At 46.4% G+C, this 21,002-nt stretch overlaps 1 protein-coding gene across 3 annotated transcripts in view; it reads right to left on the reverse strand.

The window, feature by feature from the left end:
- Tgfbr3 (transforming growth factor beta receptor 3) overlaps window positions 1-21,002 on the reverse strand; it is a 173,159-nt gene that overhangs the window by 23,753 nt on the left and 128,404 nt on the right. For all 3 annotated transcript variants that reach the window (XM_041642150.1, XM_041642148.1, XM_041642149.1), the window contains 8 exons: window positions 20,339-20,486; window positions 14,940-15,132; window positions 12,926-13,269; window positions 12,371-12,523; window positions 9,883-10,026; window positions 9,567-9,734; window positions 5,371-5,667; window positions 3,018-3,135 (listed from right to left, as the gene is read on the reverse strand). In XM_041642150.1, coding sequence (XP_041498084.1) covers window positions 3,018-3,135; window positions 5,371-5,667; window positions 9,567-9,734; window positions 9,883-10,026; window positions 12,371-12,523; window positions 12,926-13,269; window positions 14,940-15,132; window positions 20,339-20,486 — 1,565 coding nt within the window. The remainder of the gene's footprint in view (window positions 1-3,017; window positions 3,136-5,370; window positions 5,668-9,566; window positions 9,735-9,882; window positions 10,027-12,370; window positions 12,524-12,925; window positions 13,270-14,939; window positions 15,133-20,338; window positions 20,487-21,002) is intronic.

The raw sequence follows: 21,002 nt of genomic DNA on the forward strand, positions 1-21,002 counted from the left end.
TCTGCCTGCATCTGTCGTCCCGAAAACCTCAACTGTAAAAAAAAAAAAAAAAAAAAAAAAAAAACAGGCCAAATGGCCAAGGACAGTTGGCTCTATGGTAAGGATGTCAGGAGGAATGGACCAGGACAGTGGAGCTGCTAGGCACTCTTACCCCACAGGTCATCTCTGGTCTCCCACTCCAAGAAAGAACGTTAGTTACTGTCGTTTAAATACACCACTGCTAATGGGCCAATGGTCACCTGCCTTTCCCCAAAAATATTCCAGTGCCCTGTGTGGCTGAAAGATTAGATTTCAGTGATCTACATGGAATGATTTCAGAGCCAATGAAAATAAACACAAAAGGTAAGGGGAGGCATTATGGAGCGAAAACCCAGCAGCAAACCCCCCTACTCCTGCCAAGGAAGATGAATTTGCATACAGCCTTGGGAAACTGCAGTTCAACCTCCTCGATTTGTTTCACAAACCTAAGCATAAACTGTTCACCCACTTGCTTCTCCACTAAAATCTCACCTCAATTAGCGAATCTCATGAAATCGCTTTGATATCCAGTTAAAAAACACAACACTTTCCTCTTGAGCGTTTATGTAAAGAAAACACAGAGTGTTCAGTATAATGACTCTAAGTTTAAATAAAAGTAATTGCCTAGTTTACAAGAGAAATTACTTAGAAAAATACCACTGGAGTTTTAAAAAAAGAATGAAAGAATTGCTGAAGTTATAGTGTTGTAATATTAATGCCTAAGTACTGTCTGGCACGGGGCACAACCAGCTGCTGCGTTCAATTACCAGCTGAATGCGTGCTCTCAAAATAGGGTAAGGGTAAGGGACAGGGAGCAAGGTGGCTGCTGCTATTGCTAACTACTTTTATAGCAGAAACACAGTCAGCTGTTCTCAACTATGAATTCTTTGCAAGGCAATTCATTCCTATTCCTTCCCCCTGGACGCAACGATAAGGGTAGCAGTGTTTGGGCAACCCAGTTGAAGTGAGACTACCTACTGAATGACTGAGAACCAACCAATAAAAGCCTAACAAGCTACATTCAAGACAAAACCCAATAAACACTTGACGTGTGCACCCAGCATCTAGGGCAGTTAGGAAATGAACTGGAATCTGTTTGCTCCTCCTAACAGCTCAGCCAAGTGTCGGGGCTGCAAGGGCTTGCATGTCCCTGTTCTAACCTCTCCTTTCCAGATAAGAACCTGAACCAGGGAGGTCGTGAGGGCTTGCCATAGCCCGCTGGGTATGGAGGGAATAAGGGCAGTGGCCCAACTTGTGGGCTGTGAGCCAGTCTCTACCTCTTGCCTCTTTGAAGGGGTGAGACACCTGGAATGGCCACCCCTTATTGAGAAACTGACCAGCACCCACCTGTCTCTTCTCTGGTAGCTCACGACTGCTCCAGAGCCACCCACTGCTAAGTCCTGCCAGTCCTGGCCCCAAAGTACCATCCCAGGGCACCCCAGATCTGGTGTCAGCACCAGCCACCACGGCTCCCCTCTAATGCCCAGCAGCCGGGACTGAGCTGCTCTCCGGCTTTTGCTAGGCTTCTCTCTGCCCTTCAGGGTGGCAGGACACGGTCCACGACTGCAGTGCTGGCATATCTCACCCTGGATGCTTGACACCCCCTCTCATCCCGCTCACTCTGCCAGTCTTTTCTCAGCTTGACACCCTTTGAGAGCAAGGCTTCTGGGGAGCAACAGGCTGTTTCTAGACAGGGAGGACGGCAGCTACTCAGATCACCCATGCGACATGCGGCCCCACCCCTCAGCTGTTGACAGCTGCCTGATGCATCCTGGCTTTCTCGGGTCCCTGGGGCTGTGATGCTCTCCCCGCAGTCCCTGGAGTTCCCCGCTGGCTGTCTGGGCCTGCCTGTCGCCCCGGTGCTGACACCACACATTTCAGGACATGTCTGTCCTTCTTTCCTAGTCAGTATAGCTCAGTGAGTGTTCTTACACATGAAGGAATGGAAACCCTGGGAATGAGGAGGAGCAATGGAGTTCTGAAAACTCCTTCGTAAATCTCAGCTTCCTTCCAGTATTCCTGAGTGGACGATGCCCACGGATGAGAAGCCCTCCCAGAGGTAGCTGTGGTCTTGATGAAGCGTTTCTGTAGCACGGAGTGAGCAGACCCGTGAGCATATCATGGAAAGCTGGGCCGTGCAAGCATGCAAGTCCCAGCACATCACAGACCACAGGAGCACATCTGAAATGCAGGAGAGGAGCACGGCGGAGCCAGCCTTTACGATGATGTCATTTTTTCGTGGTGCGTGGATCGAACCCACTGTCTTCTATGCCTATCTAGCCTTCCTCCACTGAGCTGTTTCTCTGCCCCTCATCTGTTCTTTAAAAAAGAATTTGTAAATAATTACACACAGCACAGTGGCAGAATTGGAACTCTCTTGGGGCAAAGAAGTATTTTCTATATTGACTTCCTTATGCTATTTTTTTTTACATTCATGTGTTCATTACAGGTGGGTGTGCATGCGTGTGCATGTGTGTACCATGGAACACATGCGGATGGATGTCAGGACGACTTGGGGAAGTTGGATTTCTCATTCTACATCCTTGTGAGTTCAGGGATCAATGTAGGTAGTCAGGCTTTATGGCTTTAACCTTTAACCCGCTGAGCTATCTCACTAGCACTGGCTTTTATTTTTTTGAACAAAACTGGACTTCGATTTACAGAACTGAATTTTTAAAAACACTTATTTACTCTGTGTGTGTGTGTGTGTGTGTGTGTGTGTGTGTGTGTGTGTGTGTGTGCATGTATCATATCATGCAGGTTAAGGTCGGATGACATTTACTATTCTGTGTATCTGTGTGGAGACACATGTGTAATACCGTGAAGATGAAGGTCAGAGGAAACATTACTCCTTGTGTCTGTGTGCATGCATGTGTGCATATGTGTGTGTCACACCGTGCAGATGAAGGTCAGAGGAACCTTGCAGGTGCCATCTTCTCCTTCGCCATGTGTGTTTTGGGGATGTCTACGAGGAGCAGGTTTAGGCCCCACCTTCTCACCTTTATAATCTGCCTGGTGGATCACAGCCAGGGGCTTGGTAAACGTCTTCTTATTCTGCATCATGGTCCAGATCATGGCGGCATCTAGAGAGGTGCAGGCCTCATCAGGACTCACGCACTGCGGAGAGGCGGAGCAAAGCAGTCACGGTCATGGCTCATAGGGAAGTCACAAGTCCTGCACATGCTGTCTTCCGGTCCCTCACCAGAGAGCTCACGACTGCTAACCATGGGGAAGACGGCATCTGTGTGCACGCTGTCTTCTGCTCCCTCACCAGAGAGCTCATGGTTGCTAACATGGGGAAGACAGGGCATCTGTGTGCATGCTGTCTTCTGGTCCCTCACCAGAGAGCTCATGGTTGCTAACATGGGGAAGACAGGAAGGACATCTGTGTGCTTTTCAAAGAACCCTAAATAATCAGGGAGACAGCAAGGCAGCCCTGGTGTGTTTCCACTGTTCTCGAAGATGCAAATATCAACAGAAAGCTTACAGACATCCTCCTCGGCCCCTCCCCACAAACAGTTTCAGAATTCGTTTGACAAATGGGTAAACTACAGATGTGATGTTCTTGGCCCTGTCCAATAATGGCTTCTTTGTGATAACATCTACAATCTGTGATTGTGGGAAACTGCATTTATTGCGATATGATAGAATTTATATCTGTTGATAATTGTAAACATATTGTCATACTTGTTGGACTTTTTTTTTTACATTCTACAAAATTCTGTTTGTTTTGGTTTGGACTTTTCGTTTTTTCCCCTGGTGCAAACATTTAACACAGCACCTCACACATGTTCTACTATGTCACCCAGGCGTGGAAGTATGAGACCAGCAGTTTCTAGCTATTTTAAGTCTGGAAAGTTATCAGGGATGACATGTCTGGAGGTGGAGGGTATCATATCTGATATGCTTCTCTGGGCCACACACAAGCCAGATACACACTGTGAGAAGACACCGAAACCCTAACACCCTGAGAAGAACTTTGCTGCAGAGGGAAAGACATGTCATGATGGGAAGAAGGCGTGCTGTTGAGAAGACGTGAAGCTCATTTCACTGCTGTAGCTCCCTTGACTCTCTGGCTAGCCCTCCAGTTAATTAAGAACGTACGATGCTAACTCTGTCTCAGAGGCTGACCCTGGGCCAGACACTTAACTCACAGCAAAGGGCAGGGCAAGACTCGGTGATCATGGGTACCTTTTCCTAGAAGGTCACAGAAGTACTCAGGAGTTACTAGGAACAGGGAACTGCTGCCTTTAAGAAGGCATTAACAGTTCCTCCTCAGCATCCCGCCTCCTTTGCTCTTCTACCCAGAAGGGAAGTGTGTGTTACTTTCATTTCTAGAGGACTAAAGGTAGCAGTGGCTATAGAAGCAGACAGGTGAGCAGAGCCCGAGTCTTTGGCTTTGTTCCCTGAGGATTGGTGGTCGGCTGTGTATTAATTTGTAGACAAAACTCAGTGACTTCTCAGGGAAATGATTCAAGTAATTCAGGTCAGTAGAAATCTATTTAATAGGTATTTTTCTCCACCCGCTTTTTCTTCCAGTCTCTGTATAAGAGAATTCTAAACATATAAATGCTACAGCTTGATTCTGGACTTCTGAGACACTAGTAGATCCCAGATTCCAAGGGAATTAGAATCCAATTTAGACTGTGTGTAACAGTTACAGAATAAACACGCAGAGGAAATTATATGAAATCACATTAGCTCATAGCAACAGCAGGAGATACCTGTCCCACACAAGGCAGACCTAACAAGGTGTCACAGTTGACCCAACTGAGCCCCTGCAGTGGCTGCTCCGACAAGGTCAAAGGGTTCTAATTTCTGTTGTGGCAACAGAACATAGCCGTTTAATATGGGCAACGACACGAGGCAAATACGATGAGCTGATAAGAAACCAGGCGAAATGAAAATATTTGTTAGTTTCCCTTAGAAATCCTCCAAGATAAGGCCATCTTATAACCCACACAGAGAAGGTCAAAAAAACAATTGCAATCCCAGTCTCACTGGGACCTGGAAAAATTAATCCTCACACTGATCTCGTTCTTTCGATTCCTTGTTCTTCTGGCACAGCACACTATCTGACCAACAGAGCCAGGGCCAGCCTCTCCCTTGGTGGAAGTCATTCCTGGGTTATCACCCTAAGGTACAGCTAAGCGCACGTACGGAAAAACTAACTCACTGTCAGGGTTTATTTTCCAAAACCTAAAGCACATGTTCCCTGTCGCTTCAACCAGACTTCAAAAACTCAAAACTACAACTTCAGCCTGCAGGAACTTGGATTCCACGTTCCCATTAGGGCGTCTCTTGACCTAAATATGCCCAAATTGCGGTCCAGACAGACGAGAGCCCACTCACCTTCGGCAGCCTCTGCGGGCCCTTCCTCCTGGTGCACAGCGTCAGCTCGCACTGTAGGAAGAGCAGGGAGGTGTTGAACACGGACTTGAAGACAAAGCTGAAGCGTTTCTTGTCCACCTCGGCGTGCGGGATGGGGAAGTGCACTCTCTTGGAGCTGTAGAATTTCACAGACTCATCCTTGGGACAGATGTTCTCGATAATGGTGTAATCAGACATCCTGTCCGGGTTTGAGAATGGAGAGACAAAGCAGGTTTGGATGGCAAAGCCCAGTTCTTGGTCGGCCTTGGTGACGGATACCTGCCAAGGAACAAGGCGGAGTCAGAAATGGCAGGCATCTTGTACTTTAGCCACCCAGACACTATCCCGACACAGCTCTTTGGGTAACACTGCTCTGTTTTCATAACGTATTTACAGTTCTCTAGCAGTAACAGAAACACACACTGATTGATGAAAGATATTTCCCATTTAAACTTGACGCAAATGACAACAAACTGTTTAATTCAAACGCTGCAAGTTACAAATACAAAATGGGTTAAGGCTCTCTGGCCCTCTGTAAGCCCTCGGAGATAAAAAAGTAAAATTAAATTATGCACCTGAGTGGATTTTCTGAAATAAGCACACACAGGCGAAGCCCGCAATGCCACAATAGCAGATTATGACCGGGACCAGTGTTTTTTAATGCTGCCCTGTAGCTCAGGACGGAGGAGAATCCACGTGCTGGAGAGGCAGGCAGGACTACTCGAGAAAGCAGAGCAAGGCCAGGAGAGCAGGATGTGGTAGACGCAGCCTGCTTTGTCAGTCAGCAGGCCCGTGGTGCTTTGTACCAGGGACAGTGTGACCCGGTGGCCGTCACCAACCTGGCACCAAGCCAGCCTTGCCAAGAACTCTCCTGCCATTCTTTAATCCCCCTGGGGGGGCTTTAAAGGGAAAACTAACCTGGAGACATTTCCAACTCATTTCCATTTCCCTCTTACATGTGTGTGCCGTGTCTAGATCTTACTGAGGTTTCTTTTGTTTAGACACGGGAAGGAGTGCTTAGCCAAATGTAAACAGCATTCAAACCTTAGCTCTCCTGAACCCTGCTAGAATCCCTGGAGCAAGACTGGCTTTACTGTCTGGTGATGTGTGATGGCTGTGTGAACTGCTCGCCTGACTTCGGTGCCTCTTTCCTTGACTAAACCAAGTATAAATAATAAACTTCAACACTTTAGAAATAAAGCTAGTCCTCATCCATACACCATGAGCCCCCAAATGCTTAAAAAGACAGAGATAATAAACAAACCTTGCACTTGGAACCCGCCCAGGGGAAATCCCCGACACTGCAGGAACCCTCATCCATAGCACACCCAAAGATCGCACACTGGTAACTGTGGGACATTCAACACGGACATGAACAGAGGGCAAAGCTGATTACGATGTTGCCGCCGTGTTTAACATTCCACAAATACTACCTTCACTATCTTTGCGAGTTATTTCTGAGGAACAAGCTATTCTGTCTTAGAGAAATTACCAGGTAAGTTACATACATGTTAAACCACAAAGTGCTATTTAACATGAACTCAGTCTTCAGTGTAAAACTATACTGACTCTGTTCTCACTTTCAAAGGCATGCAAAGGCAGAATGTCTGCTTAGACTGTCTCCTCAGTGCTTCGGAGGAGAAAAACCTTAGGTCCTGCTGCAGAATGGACCAGAAGTGAATGGTAGGAAGATTATAGGCTGGGGATGAGACCAGACCCAGGAATCCCCACACTCTGCTCCTGACGTGTGGACCAAAAGCTCTCTTCCCACCTACAGGATGGCAGCGGCAATTAATGCAGAAGATGCAGTTAGTGTGAGAAACAGCGACTAGAAGAGGCTCACGCCAACAGCGTGGGTCCCGGCCTGTAAGAACTCCCACTGTTAGCAGTGCGACTCTAGATGCTGACTAGGCCGGATGAACTGAGAAGAAGAACTGAGTCTATCACCAGGCGTCACCCAGGAGTGACCACCTTGGATTAGGGGAAAGAACTGTGGACTAAAGGAAGTAAAGGTTCCAGAAAAGGCTAAGGAGGGCAGCTGGAGAAGAAACCAAGAAATGACTTTTCAGGTTAAGCCAGTGATTTATGAAGTTTTATTTTACATAAGTAAAAAAATTTTCCTACCAGAGGAGGAGTCCAAACAGGGAAAGAAAGACAGGGCATGGCCAGTTGCTACCCTATTTAGCAAAACATTTACAGATTCTTTCAGGTTTTAGGTAGCTTCAATCAAGTTTAAATCGGTTCATAACTACTCCCCAGTTCCAAATCCTTCTTAACATACTTGATATGTAAAGCAGCAAAAAAATATTTGATCCACTTTTTTTTTTTTTTTTTTTTTTTTTAGTTTTTCGAGACAGGGTTTCTCTGTAGCTTTGGAGCCTGTCCTGGCACTAGCTCTTGTAGACCAGGCTGGCCTCTAACTCACAGAGATCCTGCCTCTGCCTCCCGAGTGCTGGGATTAAAGGCGTGCGCCACCACCGCCCGGCTTTGATCCACTTTTAAAGTCAAACTTAACTATAAAAATATGATAAGTGAAAAGAAATAGAAGGAAAAACAAGAGTGAAATGTAGAAGGGACAGAAGGGATGGGAGAGTGAACCTCCCAACAACACAATTCAAGTAAGCGAGTACTTCAAGAGGAGAGAAAAAGGAAAATACTGAAGGTGGGATACACAAGGCAGATTAGCCACTGGCTGGCATAAATTGGCAAAGCCACAAAGGAACAGATCTAGGCATGCGCTTGGAGAAGAGCAAGCTGTAAGCTAAGTAGTGTCTTTTCCAACCCACGGCAGAGTCAGGAGTCAGACTAATGAGGCTGTGGGCTGTGAACACAGAAAAGGCCGAGGAAAAGAGCCCTGTTGTAGGGGCAATCATGGTTAGGAGCAACACAGAGCAGCGGTTCCCCCAAAGCTGTGCACGCACATGGGGGAGGGGCAGCGGGGAAGTCGGCTCCACTATGACCTCAGAAAGCATGGTGGGCTCCCTGGCTCCACGCCAACCCAGTGCCCACGCGCACTGTCTGTCTTTGGAAATGATAAAGGTGCTCTGCAGTGGCTGTCACCTAAGGAAGCTTCTAACCCTCCCACGGTGAGGCACAACGGCAGCCAGCAGCTTCACGCCAAAGCCAAAGATGCCTTTCGGTGAGACCAGCAGATGCTATGCCAATACACTACAGACTCTGCCCAGGACACACAGACGGCAGACAGCCTGCTGCCGTAGGTCCATCTTCCCCAGAATGGATCTGTGAACTTAGACACTGATGTTGATACGGTGTTATCTTTTCTTCCCTTTCAAATGACAAGCTGAGGGGCCATGACAGAGGCGCCTGGTGGCCAGTAGCGTGGCCTCGAGAGGTAGGACTCCACAGCTGCTCTACTTTGGACGTCTTGAATCTTAATTTTCTCATCTGAAAGTCGGATCTTAAAAATGAGTCCACTCTTACAGGATCCTGCTAACAAGTCAATTCATGGTGATGATATTCACAACTGCATTCGGTACGTCATGAAACAGCAATACATATCAGCAGTTACTATTTCGTTATTACCACCACTGCCTAATATTTTCATAGACATTCCAGATTTAAGCTCTGTGTGATGACTGCTGTTGGAAATGGGAAATGGCTTTGACAAATTCGGGAGGAGATTTAGATAATGACTTGGCAGAAACAACTTCACACACAGACATGCACACACACACACACACACACACATACATGCATACACACAGACACGCACGCACACACATGCACATGCATGCACACACACACACACACATACACACACACACGCACGCATGTGCACACACACAGAGCTTTTCACTCGACAGGAAATCCAAGATAAAGTGGGAGGCAATCTGAAAGCGTCCATGCCTAACTCTCACACTGGATGAATGAACAAAACTGTCCCTTTTTAAAAGTGTGGACCGTGAAACAAGCAGGGTGCTTTACTGGTAGACATCACATTTTTCTCACTTTTTTCTTTTTGGCATTTACCAAAAAAACCACTACATCCATTTAGCATATGCCATAACATCTCAATATCCCTCCCCCCTTTTTTGTCAGAAAGTGACCTGGAGGAGTTCTCTGAGCCAGGCTATTTCCTAGATGAAGGCGTCAGCTAGTGTTACAGGAGCTGCACGGGGTATTAGGCTGGATGCCCATGGCCAGCACTCTATTCTTACCTCCACATAAACATGCCCGTTCTCTGCCACAGAGAAGACCCCGGGGGAGGGCACCAGAAAGAGGTCTGTGCTGTACAGCTCCATGTTGAAGGTGATGTTTCCATCGAGCGGATCCTGGAAGCCACTGGGATTCCTCAGCTGCCGCAAGCTGCAGTTAAACTGGAACACCTCCAAGCAGACGAGGCTACATCAGTCACATACTTTGGTCTTTTACATGCATTTTCATTGTTTTGACAGTTCCCAGTGAAGACAAACCAAATAAACAACGTAATCCACAACAGAACAAAGCAAACCACTAAGAGAAGCCAATACATACCTTCACAGTTCTAGCTCGGCTCAGGGGGATGGCCTCTCCTTCATCCGTGTCTCCTGAAAATCCACTGTCACCTGACTCCAAGTCTTCAAAGCCACCTGACCCGCTGCCACTGCCATCCCCACGGGATGGCGTCTGCACCACAATCTAGAATGCAGGAGATGCACAGCTTTGAGTCATGCGCCTGTGCACCCACGGAACAATTCGGTGCAAACAGAAAATCGGACTGGATACAAACGACAGCAAGAGCAAATTCTCCAAACTTGTTAGGATTTTAAACCTCAAAGTGATGGGAAAATACAGAAAAGCTCAACTCAAGCTGGAGATCTGAACCAAAATTTGGATTTTTTTTTCCTTGCAAAAAATTATAGATTTATTTATAACCATGTTGAATAATTATAAGTTACGTCAAATAGTGGGGACATTAGACATGGAAGTGGAGGAGCTGGGGCTGCTGACAGATTGGCCCACATCTTGTGGGTCCTCAGACACTTTCTAATTTGTGTCAGTGTTTGATCTTTTATAATGTCTGGATTGCGTGTGCGCGCGCGCGTGTGTGTACATGTGTGCGTGTATGTACATGAATGCGTGTGTGTGTGTGTGTGTGAGAAAGAGAGAGAGAGAGAGAGAGAGGGAAAGAGAGAGAGAGAGAGACAGTTGGAGAACACTTTGCAAGTCAGTTCTCTCCTTTCCCCGTATGTGGGTCCTGGGGACTGAACTCACATTGTACGGCTAGGCATCAGGCGTTTTTACCCACTGAGCAAACCTCTGGTTCTATCTGGACCTTCGAAGGTTTGCAGAAAGTTTGGTTTAAGTTAGAAGCATGGCGCCTAATGTTTCCATGGAGCAATTCTTCTCCTCTCTGGTCTTGCATACTCCGCCCCCTTTTTATTCTCAATCCTTCCCACTATCTTTTCTTGTGTGTATGAGTATAAAAAAGAAAATGTTCTATTCACAACAATCTGTCTTAACATTGGCTGAACTTATTCTACTGGGTTGGTTCTGAATAGAATGGAAAAGTGACCCAAAGATCACAACTCCACAAATAAAATCCTGGTTTATTCCCATTTCATATGATTAAATTGTGAGCGTAATGGAAAATAAAAACAAACAGGAAGTCTGAAGATTCCTACAAACTGCTGTGTCATTCATGGAAGGGGACACACTAGGAGGAGCAAGAAGGCAGGCATCGCGGTGGTGACCCGAGAAAACACCATCAACATTCACAAGCGCATCCATGGCGTGGGCTTCAAGAAGCGTGCTCCTGGGCACTCAAAGCCATCCGGAAACTTGCCATGAAGGAGATGGGGACTCCAGATGCGCGGATTGATGCCAGGCTCGATAAAGCCGTCTCGGACAAAGGAATAAGGAATGTTTGTCCCATACCGTATCCGGGTATGTTTGTCCAGAAAACGTCGTGAGGATGAGGACTCACCAAACAAGCTCCACACATTGGGAACTTACACACCTGTTGCCACGTTCAGAATCTACAGTCAACGCGGATGAGAGCTAACCTGTTGCCACGTTCAAAATCTACAGTCAATGCGCATGAGAGCTAACCTGCTGCATCTCAAACAGAGGTGGAGAGTGCAGATGAGAGCTAACCTGCTGCATCCCAAACAAAATCTACAGTCAACGTGGAGGAGAGCTAACCTGCTGCACCTCAAACAAAGGTGGAGAGCTGCCAAGAAGAAGAGGAGGAGGAGGAGGGGGAGGAGGAGGGGGAGGAGGAGGGGGAGGAAGAAGAGGCAGGCAAGAGAGCTTGGAGGCCTCTGAGACAAGCAGCTGGAGAATTCACGCCTTGCTCTTAACAGTCAAGAAAACAAAAGCATACAAGAAAGAGGTGACTTCTGGGACCAGGATATCCTTATTCTTTAGAAGCAATTGAGACCTTAGACTCAGTAGATCACCGTTTCTTCCCAGTGCTAATTTGGAAATCAGTTTAAAACGTCCAAGTCAAGTACCTCACTATCTTACGGATGGCAGTGGATGATCTTTGTAGAGGGGAGGGGGGCACTTGTGCAGCCTTTTCTCAATTAACTTCAAAAATAAAATTTCTTAAATTTAGGGTCTTTCTTAGAGGTGGAGAGACTAGATAATTTTACCAGGATTTTTTTTTCTGATTTTAAACTCATGAGGGAAGGAGTCAGCTGTCCGGAGATGCACATATAACCTAGGGCTTTGGGATTTTACTCCCATCAAGACCAACCTATTTGACCGTCCGGTGTGACCAGAGCAGGATGGCACTGTCTCCTTCCTGGTTGACCATCATCAGATGGAAGGAGGAAATGTGTGATTACCACAGCTCCAGCTGAGAAAACAGAACCTTCAAATCCCACAGACTCACTGACAAACCAAAACAAGAGTTCGGGGTCAAAGCCCATCTCATTTTGCTGAGATCTGACTTCTGGCCTTATCTCCATCCCTGTCGTCTTCCGAGACGTGGGGGGACTAACACTGAGTGATAAACAGCCATGCCACCAGGACTCACCGAGTTATAGTAGACCACACCGTCAGGGGCTGACCGCCAGTGTCCAGTGCCACAGCCATTCAGGGGGGACTCCAAAACAAAGTGGGTGCCGTTCATTTTGGCTTTGCAGGAATGATTTGACAGGGTGAGCTCTATCTCTGAGTAGTTACCGGTCTGAAATGGACAACAGAGTGGAGGGCTTCACAGCTGCTTGACGAACCCGGGAAGGAGCAGTGCCTACCTCAGACAGAGGCGGCTTGCGGCCTGCGCCATACCCCTTCCCCTCCCACCTTCTCCCCATTCACCCACCACCTGTCAACAGCCCCCGATTGTGTTTGTTGGCACTGAAAACCCAATAGCAAAATATTGACACAGGAGGATCTGAACTCCTCTCCTCTTTTGAGAACAACAGGAAGTCGGATGAGGGCTGTAGCCCAGGGGAAGTGGCCCATCCAACGAGGGGAAAAACTACCAAGTGTAGGGTTCAAAAGTGAAATAACTTCAGGGAAATAATGGACGCAGGATTGCAGCTGGCTGGGGGAACGTTTCCTGGGAGGACCACACTGAGCCACTGACCTTGAGAGAGTCTCTGAGGGAGTCTTTGCTCACAGTTACGGTCAGCTTTTCACTGTCACACTTGACCGACAAGGCGTTGGCCACACCCCCCTGTACTTCTTCCAGCTCTCTGTGGTCCCGAAACAGTGGGATGCTGGGAATGGCAGGATTCTTTGGATGGAGAATCCTATCTTCTCCCTCCTTCCAGCCTTTCTTGGGGATATTCCCGAAAGAGAACGGGAGACCTTCATCTTTGTTTTTCCCTCCCAGGAAGGGTGGGTTATCCAGGGTAGGCCCGTGGCCATGGCCCAGCAGGATCCAAAGCTCTGGAGGAGTGGTGTGAACTTCCTCGTCTCTCATCTCCTCTGTGGAAACAAAAGGTGAAGCATCGTGAGTGGCTGATGCCAGGCTGCGTCATCGTTAGAGACGGGGTGACTGGTAACAAAACTGGAGCCCAAGCGCAGGGCATAGAACTGACTAAGCAGTGTGGAAACCCCAGTTCTGATCGGGGGTTCTAACTAGCTGAGTGGCTTCGGACATGTGACTTATTTCTCTGTGACTCAGTTTCCGGAGTTTTAAACTTTAAAAGTTTGGATTGTAACCATGATCCTCAACTTGGGCTTCACGTTGAAATCACTTTGGGGCTTTGGATAAAATGCAGCTCCAGTGAGTGTTTGGAGCTTCTAGTGTGACGGCAACGCTCGACCACAACGGAGAGCCATTCTGCTCGACAATTTCTAAGTTCCCACCAACTATATCCCCGTGCCAATTGGGGCAATAACATGCTATGCAAAGGTCCTTAAAATATTTCATTTAATCCAGGGGTCTTAAAATCATCTCTCAAAATATCTCTTGAAACAACATTGGCATTTTTATGTTATATTTTGCAGCACCAAGGATCGAGCCCAGGTTCTTTATCATAGTGGGTGAGTCCTCTGCCTCTTTAACACTGCTCTTTTAGAATTATTTTGCTGCCTTCTTTTTGACTGATAAAAATCTAGGCAATATCCAGGTACCCTGGTCCTTTTGAACCTCAACTCTGGAAGAGGAGAGCCGCTTAGGCACACTTATTCCTTGAAAGGAAGATAGAATTCCGTAAAGGCCACATGGAGCATCGCCATGTTTCCAATAATTGCGAGAGAAACTCGTGTTTCCCCAGGATTCTCTGCATCCATGGTTATCTGAGCCCAGCTGATGGATGCTTAAGGCTCAGGGTAAGATAGGCAGAAACCAGTAGGAGATGTGACCCCTCCTTCAACATGATCCTTTTGAAAAGGATGTTATAGACAAAGCACCAAAGGAAGTCACAGCTTTGGAGTGCTTTCAACACACACATTGATAAAAAACAAACAAACAAAAACACTACCACCCCACACGGAAAACATTAACAAAACATTTTGGCAACTCAGTAGGGTAGATGTTGTTCTTGTTATTTTGATTGTTGACAAGGAATCTGAGGTTCAGGCTTGGGGATTAAGTAACACCTCCCCGAATAGTAAAGAAACACTAAAACTGGGTGGGAAGGTAGAATGGGAAGCTTCGATCCATCAGTACTGTGCCACACGGTACCATTGGGTGAGGAACAGGTCCAGAGATCAGAGAACTAGGGGGTTCAGGTCACACCTACTTTAAAACTCCAGATGCTCCCAAGGTCTTGCAGACTCTGCTTCTGCTAGCCAAACTCCACACCATGAAGAAATTCTCCCCTGTCTGAGTCCCCATGGCTATTCTCCCATAAACTTCAGCCGTTGACCACAGGCTTTTCCTCAATGGTCCTGCCCCCTTGGTCTTCTCAGTTGTGATTGGTCACTAATCATTCTAATGTAATCACAGAAGACTTGGTGAACAAAATATGCCTGACATGTAATCCATCACGGAACATATGCGCTACGGCTGCCTCCATTACTACGTGAGCTTAAGCTTTACACCGTCAGACAAACTATCAAACCGCACCACAGAAAACCAGTAGCCATCACGTGGACGTGAGTGTCTTTCACAGAAACACTTCATCCAAGAGACAGAACACCACGCGTACCATTATTGTTCTCAAGCCGGAGATGAAATCTATTCGCCACAGGCACCATGGTGTATGACGTCACTGGGCTGTAGCCATTATCCAATGCCCACTGCACCAGATTCTCTTGGGTGGAAAGGGTGTCGTTTTTTATCGACTTGGTCACTGTCATGGATCTTTCACTGTCTTTTCCAAAGCCAACGCTGTTGGTAGCCTAAAGGGAACAGCAAAATTTCACTTGTGAGTATAAAACTGAAAGTGCTTTCTAGGCCCAACAGGCAGCACTGACCAGGCTGGGTGAGTCATAAAAATGAAAGACAGGAAAACAAGTGCGTGGGAAGGGAATATTTTATGGGTGTCCACAGGGGATCAAGGTGGGAGCTGGGGTAGGCATGATCAAGATACATTGTATCATGTATAAAGTTGTCAAAGAATAAGAGATATTCTCAAAGGATCCTTTGAATAAGGGCTTACCTGAAATCAGCAGATCCTAGATTGTATAATGAGGACCTACGCTGCAACTCTTGTCTTCCTTGGATAAGACACTGAGATACAAATTAACACACACAAAGTGACGCCCACCCATGCTGCCTTCTCACTTTATTTTGGCTGCCTGTGCTAAGTACACATTTCAAATGTTCCCTTCCTATTTTTATTCAAAATTGTGTATAAAGTACTCAGGTGTGCACACTCTGTTACAAACACTCCGTGGTTTTGCCTCTTGCAGCTTCGACCTAAAGGAAAGACAGTAGGATCCCGTGACTCTCCCAGTGCTGTCTAAGCTATTGACTTCCACATGTAAAACTCAAGTCTTTACATTTCATCTATAAGTTATGATGGGTTTAGCCATCCTTAAGTTGTATTCACTTGCCAATTCTGTTAACATACTACACTTTATGGTCTGGAGTATTAATTAAGAAACTGCTCAAGTATTAGCACTTTATTTAGTAATAAAGACAACATGAAAATTCATGAAGCCATATTGAAAGGTTAGCTTTTATGTAATAATCAGCTACAATTGCTAAAATGCTGGTGTTCTTTCAAGGAAGGATACGGATAGCCTCTGGGTAGCCAGGGCGTGGCAGGGTCTATGTGCTCTACTGACGCCTGTGACAGGGATCTTGTCAGTGGGTGAGGGACCTGACCACTGCAGAGGGACCCAAGGGCAAGGCCCAGTTTGCACAACTGCTCTGGCTGAGCAGAGAAGCTTCCAGAGCATAGATTAGGCCATTGTCATGCTGCATCAAAATCCCTTTAATTTCCGTGCCCAGTGATTTTCTCCTGCATATCTGCAGCATTTTTTCTAAATGTCTCATTTGTTTCCCATTCTGTTTGCCCCAAACATGACTAAATATTAATTCTTTCCCACTGTAAAGTCATAAAAGATGCACAGGCTCTCATTCTCTTGGCCTCCTCGGTTGTGGGAGACTGTCTGAGGACACATATACTCCAGGGCTTACTAGCTGTCACCCAAGATCGTCTCCTGTTACCCAAAGAGCTTATCTAGGGGAAACCTGCCAGGCTGGCCGCTCATGACTCCATGTGTGCACGCAAGAAACCAGATGGAGAGAAACGGAATCCTGCTACCGTTTGTAAGCTTGGTTGTTAACGACTGAGATTAGTTTAGTTCTTACTCAAACTCAGAGGAAAATTCTAGGGGAATAATGAGAAGAGAGAAAGGGAAGGGAGGGAGAGAGGGAAGGGGGAGGATGGATGAGAAAAGGAAGTGGTAATGAAAAAGAGATGAAAGACAGAAATGGGACAGAAATCAAGGAAGACCCAGGCAGCTCTCAGAGCCTACTATTTGGTCAACGGGAGTTTCTGAGACACAGCGTCTTCCAACCTTTCAAAGCAGCATGTGTTTTGACTGGCTGGAACCGCAACCTTGGCCTAAACAATACTGCCTGGCCTCTTCTGCCCTAGACGTTCATGTTGTCAGACAGCTGAGAAAATACTCTCTCCAGATCCGATCATCTCAACGGCCACCTGTCCTGCTGTACCAGGACAGAGTGATCTGTTCATGCCTTTCCACATAAATCTAGATGATGTCAGGGTAATTCATATTAATTATGGTTTGGAACTTAAAAGATTGGACATCACTCTACACGCTAGTAAAGCAGCAAGACCCGGAATAATGGGAGGCAAATTGGTTCTCAGCGTTGAGTAAATTCCTCACCTTTGTATTCCTGGACTCTCCAGGTTTTTCCAACTGTAATATAGTCAAGTGGGGGCTCAAGGGGAGTCTCCCCAAACACCACCACCATATTCCTCAGCTCTATTGTGAAGTATTAAGTGGAGCCTAAGTGGCTGTGCCCCATGCCCTAGAAATGATGGCGCAGGGAGGAGGGCTTTAGGGGAGCAGTGGGGAGAGAATATCAAATACACACACACACACACACACACACACACACACACGCTCTAAACTAGCAATGTGTTTTCTAAGAAGAAGTCATATTTGTGACGCTGCATCAAAGAGCACAAGAGGAAACAGCTTTCAACTTTTAAATTTATTGTAATTTTATCGTGTATGTGTGTGTCTGTGTGTGTGTGTGTCTGAGAGAGAGAGAGAGAGAGAGGGAGGGAGGGAGGGAGGGAGGGGTGGAGCTTGGAGGCCTACTTGTAGGAGCTGGTCCTCTCCTTCCACCATGCTGGTCCCAGGGACAGAACTCTGGCCCAGGAGCCTTTACCCATTTCTCTGACCCATGAGAGGGAACGGCTGTGAAGCCCCCCTCATCTTTCCTGTTCTGGAGCTCTCCCTGCTGTAGAAGTCACAGCACCCTGTCTATAGGGCACCCAGGGAACAAGACAGAGCCACATTTTAGTGCTGTGCTTTTGGCATCGCTCTGCCGATCTCTGACCACTGTCCCTCACACAGGCTGCATGCTGCCCTTGCTGTAGCTCTGACAAACTCAGCACAGCCACGCACGTGCCACGGGGTCATTCTTTCGCCTCCCTACGAACTGTGGTTCCTGTTTCCACCTTGGTTCACGAAGCACTTCACTTCCTGTGGACAAACTCTTCCAGCAAGCACTTATGGAAAGAGGATGAGTTCTTTTTACAATGGGTCCATGCTAATATGTACATATATTTCTTAGGTAATCTTCCTTTAATACAAGGAGCAAGGATCTGCCATTCTTCTGCCAGTGGAAGAGAATCTGAGGCTTGCAACTGAGTAACACACATAGCTGAGAATTTCCACCTACCTGTGTGTTTTAAGGGAGAGAGGGAGCCTATGTGCCCTAAGCAGTTGAGGGATCAACGAAGTCACCTGAACTACACAATAGCTTTCAAGGTGACTGCTGTCACTGTGTATCCATTTCACAGTTACAGAAACAGACCCCTTGTTGGTTAGACTCTCCACCATGAACTGGGAGACGGACCTTGAAGCTGGCCTTGTCTGCTCCAGTCAGGATCCTTTATTTATTTATTTATTTATTTATTTATTTTTCACTTAGCAACCTTGTCATAACAGGGAAGACAAGGATTAAGTTCTCCACAAACTACGTCTCCTTTTCTAAGCAGCAACTTAAATCTATGTCTTCGCATGCGCCCGTCCCTCACGGCACAGTTCGGATTCACATCTGGGACAGGGAGTTAGAAGTCAAATAGCTTGAAACTGAGTGGAGAATTGGAGAAGAAAAAGAACATGATGAAACATTACCTAATTGTTTAGCAATGTTGTCATGTATTATCCAAAATTGGCCTGGAACTCGAGTCCAGCCAAAGAGAGGAATAGAAACATATCTTGCTTGGGATGATGGCCGATCTCATTTCTAGTCTTTCTGATTCCTCTGAGAGACAGGGACCTTCAAAGCAAAGCCCAGGCCTGCTGCTGTCCAGTCACATGCATTCAGGGACAGCGGGAGCACAGGTCAGGGCTGAGAGCGTGCGCAAGCACTCCAGCAGGGAACTGAAACATACCGTATCATTTTTTGCCTTTCAAAACTTGATTCTCTTTCCTGTTTTTGTTATTCTGAAGCTAAAAACATTCGGTTGATGTGCCAGGCAGCAAAAGCAGCAGACACTCCAGGTCGCCACCACCCCTCCCCTCATGTCATGCCAGGGGAAGGCAATCAAAATACCCACGACCTTGGAAAAACACGGCTGGGGTTTGCGCTCGACACCAGCTTCATCTGTCACACTGCACTTGATGGGTATTTGGACTGTTTCAAAGTCTAAGAAAAATAAATTTTAAAAAACCCCTAGGAACAAGGAAGAATTATTTTAAAATTGAGATGTGTGTGCTACTGGCTTTGTCTGCTCCTCTGGTGAGTTCACCTATGAGGCTGGGATTGTAGAGAACCGTTGGCTTTGCCAACTGCTAGATCCCATGGAAGGTGCTGTTGTGCGAGTGGACACAGAACCAAAACAACCGAAGGCAATCTCTTTTAAAAAAATCAAAAATCTAAAATCAACTCCAGCTGTTTCGAAAAAGGCACTGAAAAAGATGCCGGTCAATTAAAAATACCTTAAAATTTTACTCTTCAAAAAGATGCCAAGGGGTGTGATACATACATGCATATATAAATTCATATACGTGCACACACACCCATTACATAATATAATTTGCTCCAATATTCAGTCAAATAGTTTTCCCCTGACATGAGTTTTATTCCGTCAAACTTTAACATTCTAGTTTCCCAACAAACTAGCTACCTCGCTGTCACCTTACCACATTAACAGTGCTCCAGAGATAAACTGGAGCACACCTGCGGTTACTTTTGAAAAAAATCACATGTGACACATATACAAGTGTGTGTTTGGTGTGCAAACGTGTGAATGGAGACCAGAGGTCAACATCAGGTGTTTTCTTCACGCTATGCCTGCTTCTGTTTCTGAGACCGGGTCTCGCACTGAACAGGAGCTCACCATTCAGCTAGGCTGTACAGATGGCCAATGAACTCAGAGGATTCTGAGTCTGCCTCCCACACTCCAGCACTGGAAATACATATTTATCTCAACAGGAAAGTCTATGCCACGGCTGTGATCAGATGGATCTTCCTTCCTCCCTAAGCACCTAACTCCAGAGTAAAATGATATTGAGTCTCTAAAGAATACTCAGACATGAAAAATGTACTTTTGTTCATTGCTTCATGTTTACTATGACTAGAAAACACACTGATTCATTTCAAAACTTTCCTAATGAGGTAACTGGAATTCAGAAAGCTTCAAGGACTTGTCCAAGGCTGTAATTTTTAAGTAGAAGAACCAAGACTCAAACCCACATATTATACTTCCTAGGGCCATGTTTTAGCCACCACACTGACTGTCCTATCACGCGAAACCAAGCAAAGTTTGCAAAGTAGAAGCTAACAGATCTAGAAAGTTTAAAGAGGCAGAATCCTTGCAAAAATAACACACACAACCACAGCTTAAATCATTGCTGTTTAACAAGACCAAGAAATGCGCGGCCAACTTACAATAACTTTCAGGCTTCCCTTGACGTCAAAGGATTTGATCACCCAGTTGACATCCTTCTTGCACTTCAGGATGAGGATGAGGTCTCTGACCACCTCAGGGCCCTCTCGAGCGGGTTGTATGTCGATGACTATATCCACCTGGAGGGGGCTGTGTGTGGAAAACAAGGCGAAGTCAAGACCCGAATGCCAGGAACTCTGCCACCACTCCCAAGCCCCGTGTTTCCAGTGTCTGGCCAGTTGATTAAAATACTGGCATGGGTCCCAGGCAAATGACATGTGCAAAACACATTGCTGTTGCACACATAACAAAATGGGTTTACATAACAATAGGAACACGGGCCTGATGCTAATTAACCACACAAGTTTTTCCTTCTAGAGAGGGGAGAGAGAAAGGCAGTTACTCAATGCAGCACCATCTGAAGGATCTTGAGCTTCATTTTGAAGCAGAATTGTTTGTTTTCAAGCTTCTGCAACCCGCCCTTCATTAGCCTGTAACTTCTAAGACCCTATATGCAGAAACCCTTGAAATCCTGACAAGAGTGGCTGATGGCTGTGAGGTGGGAAGACACTCAGAACTTCATAATAAAATAAGAAGCAAAAGGCCTCTTGGCTTATGCAAGAGTTGACTTAGGCATCAATGGTGGTTAAAGAATCATAGTTGCAT

Source organism: Microtus oregoni, unplaced genomic scaffold (genome assembly GCF_018167655.1).
Source record: "Microtus oregoni isolate MIOR12 unplaced genomic scaffold, Mior012 000072F_ref0000427, whole genome shotgun sequence".
NCBI lineage: Eukaryota > Metazoa > Chordata > Mammalia > Rodentia > Cricetidae > Microtus > Microtus oregoni.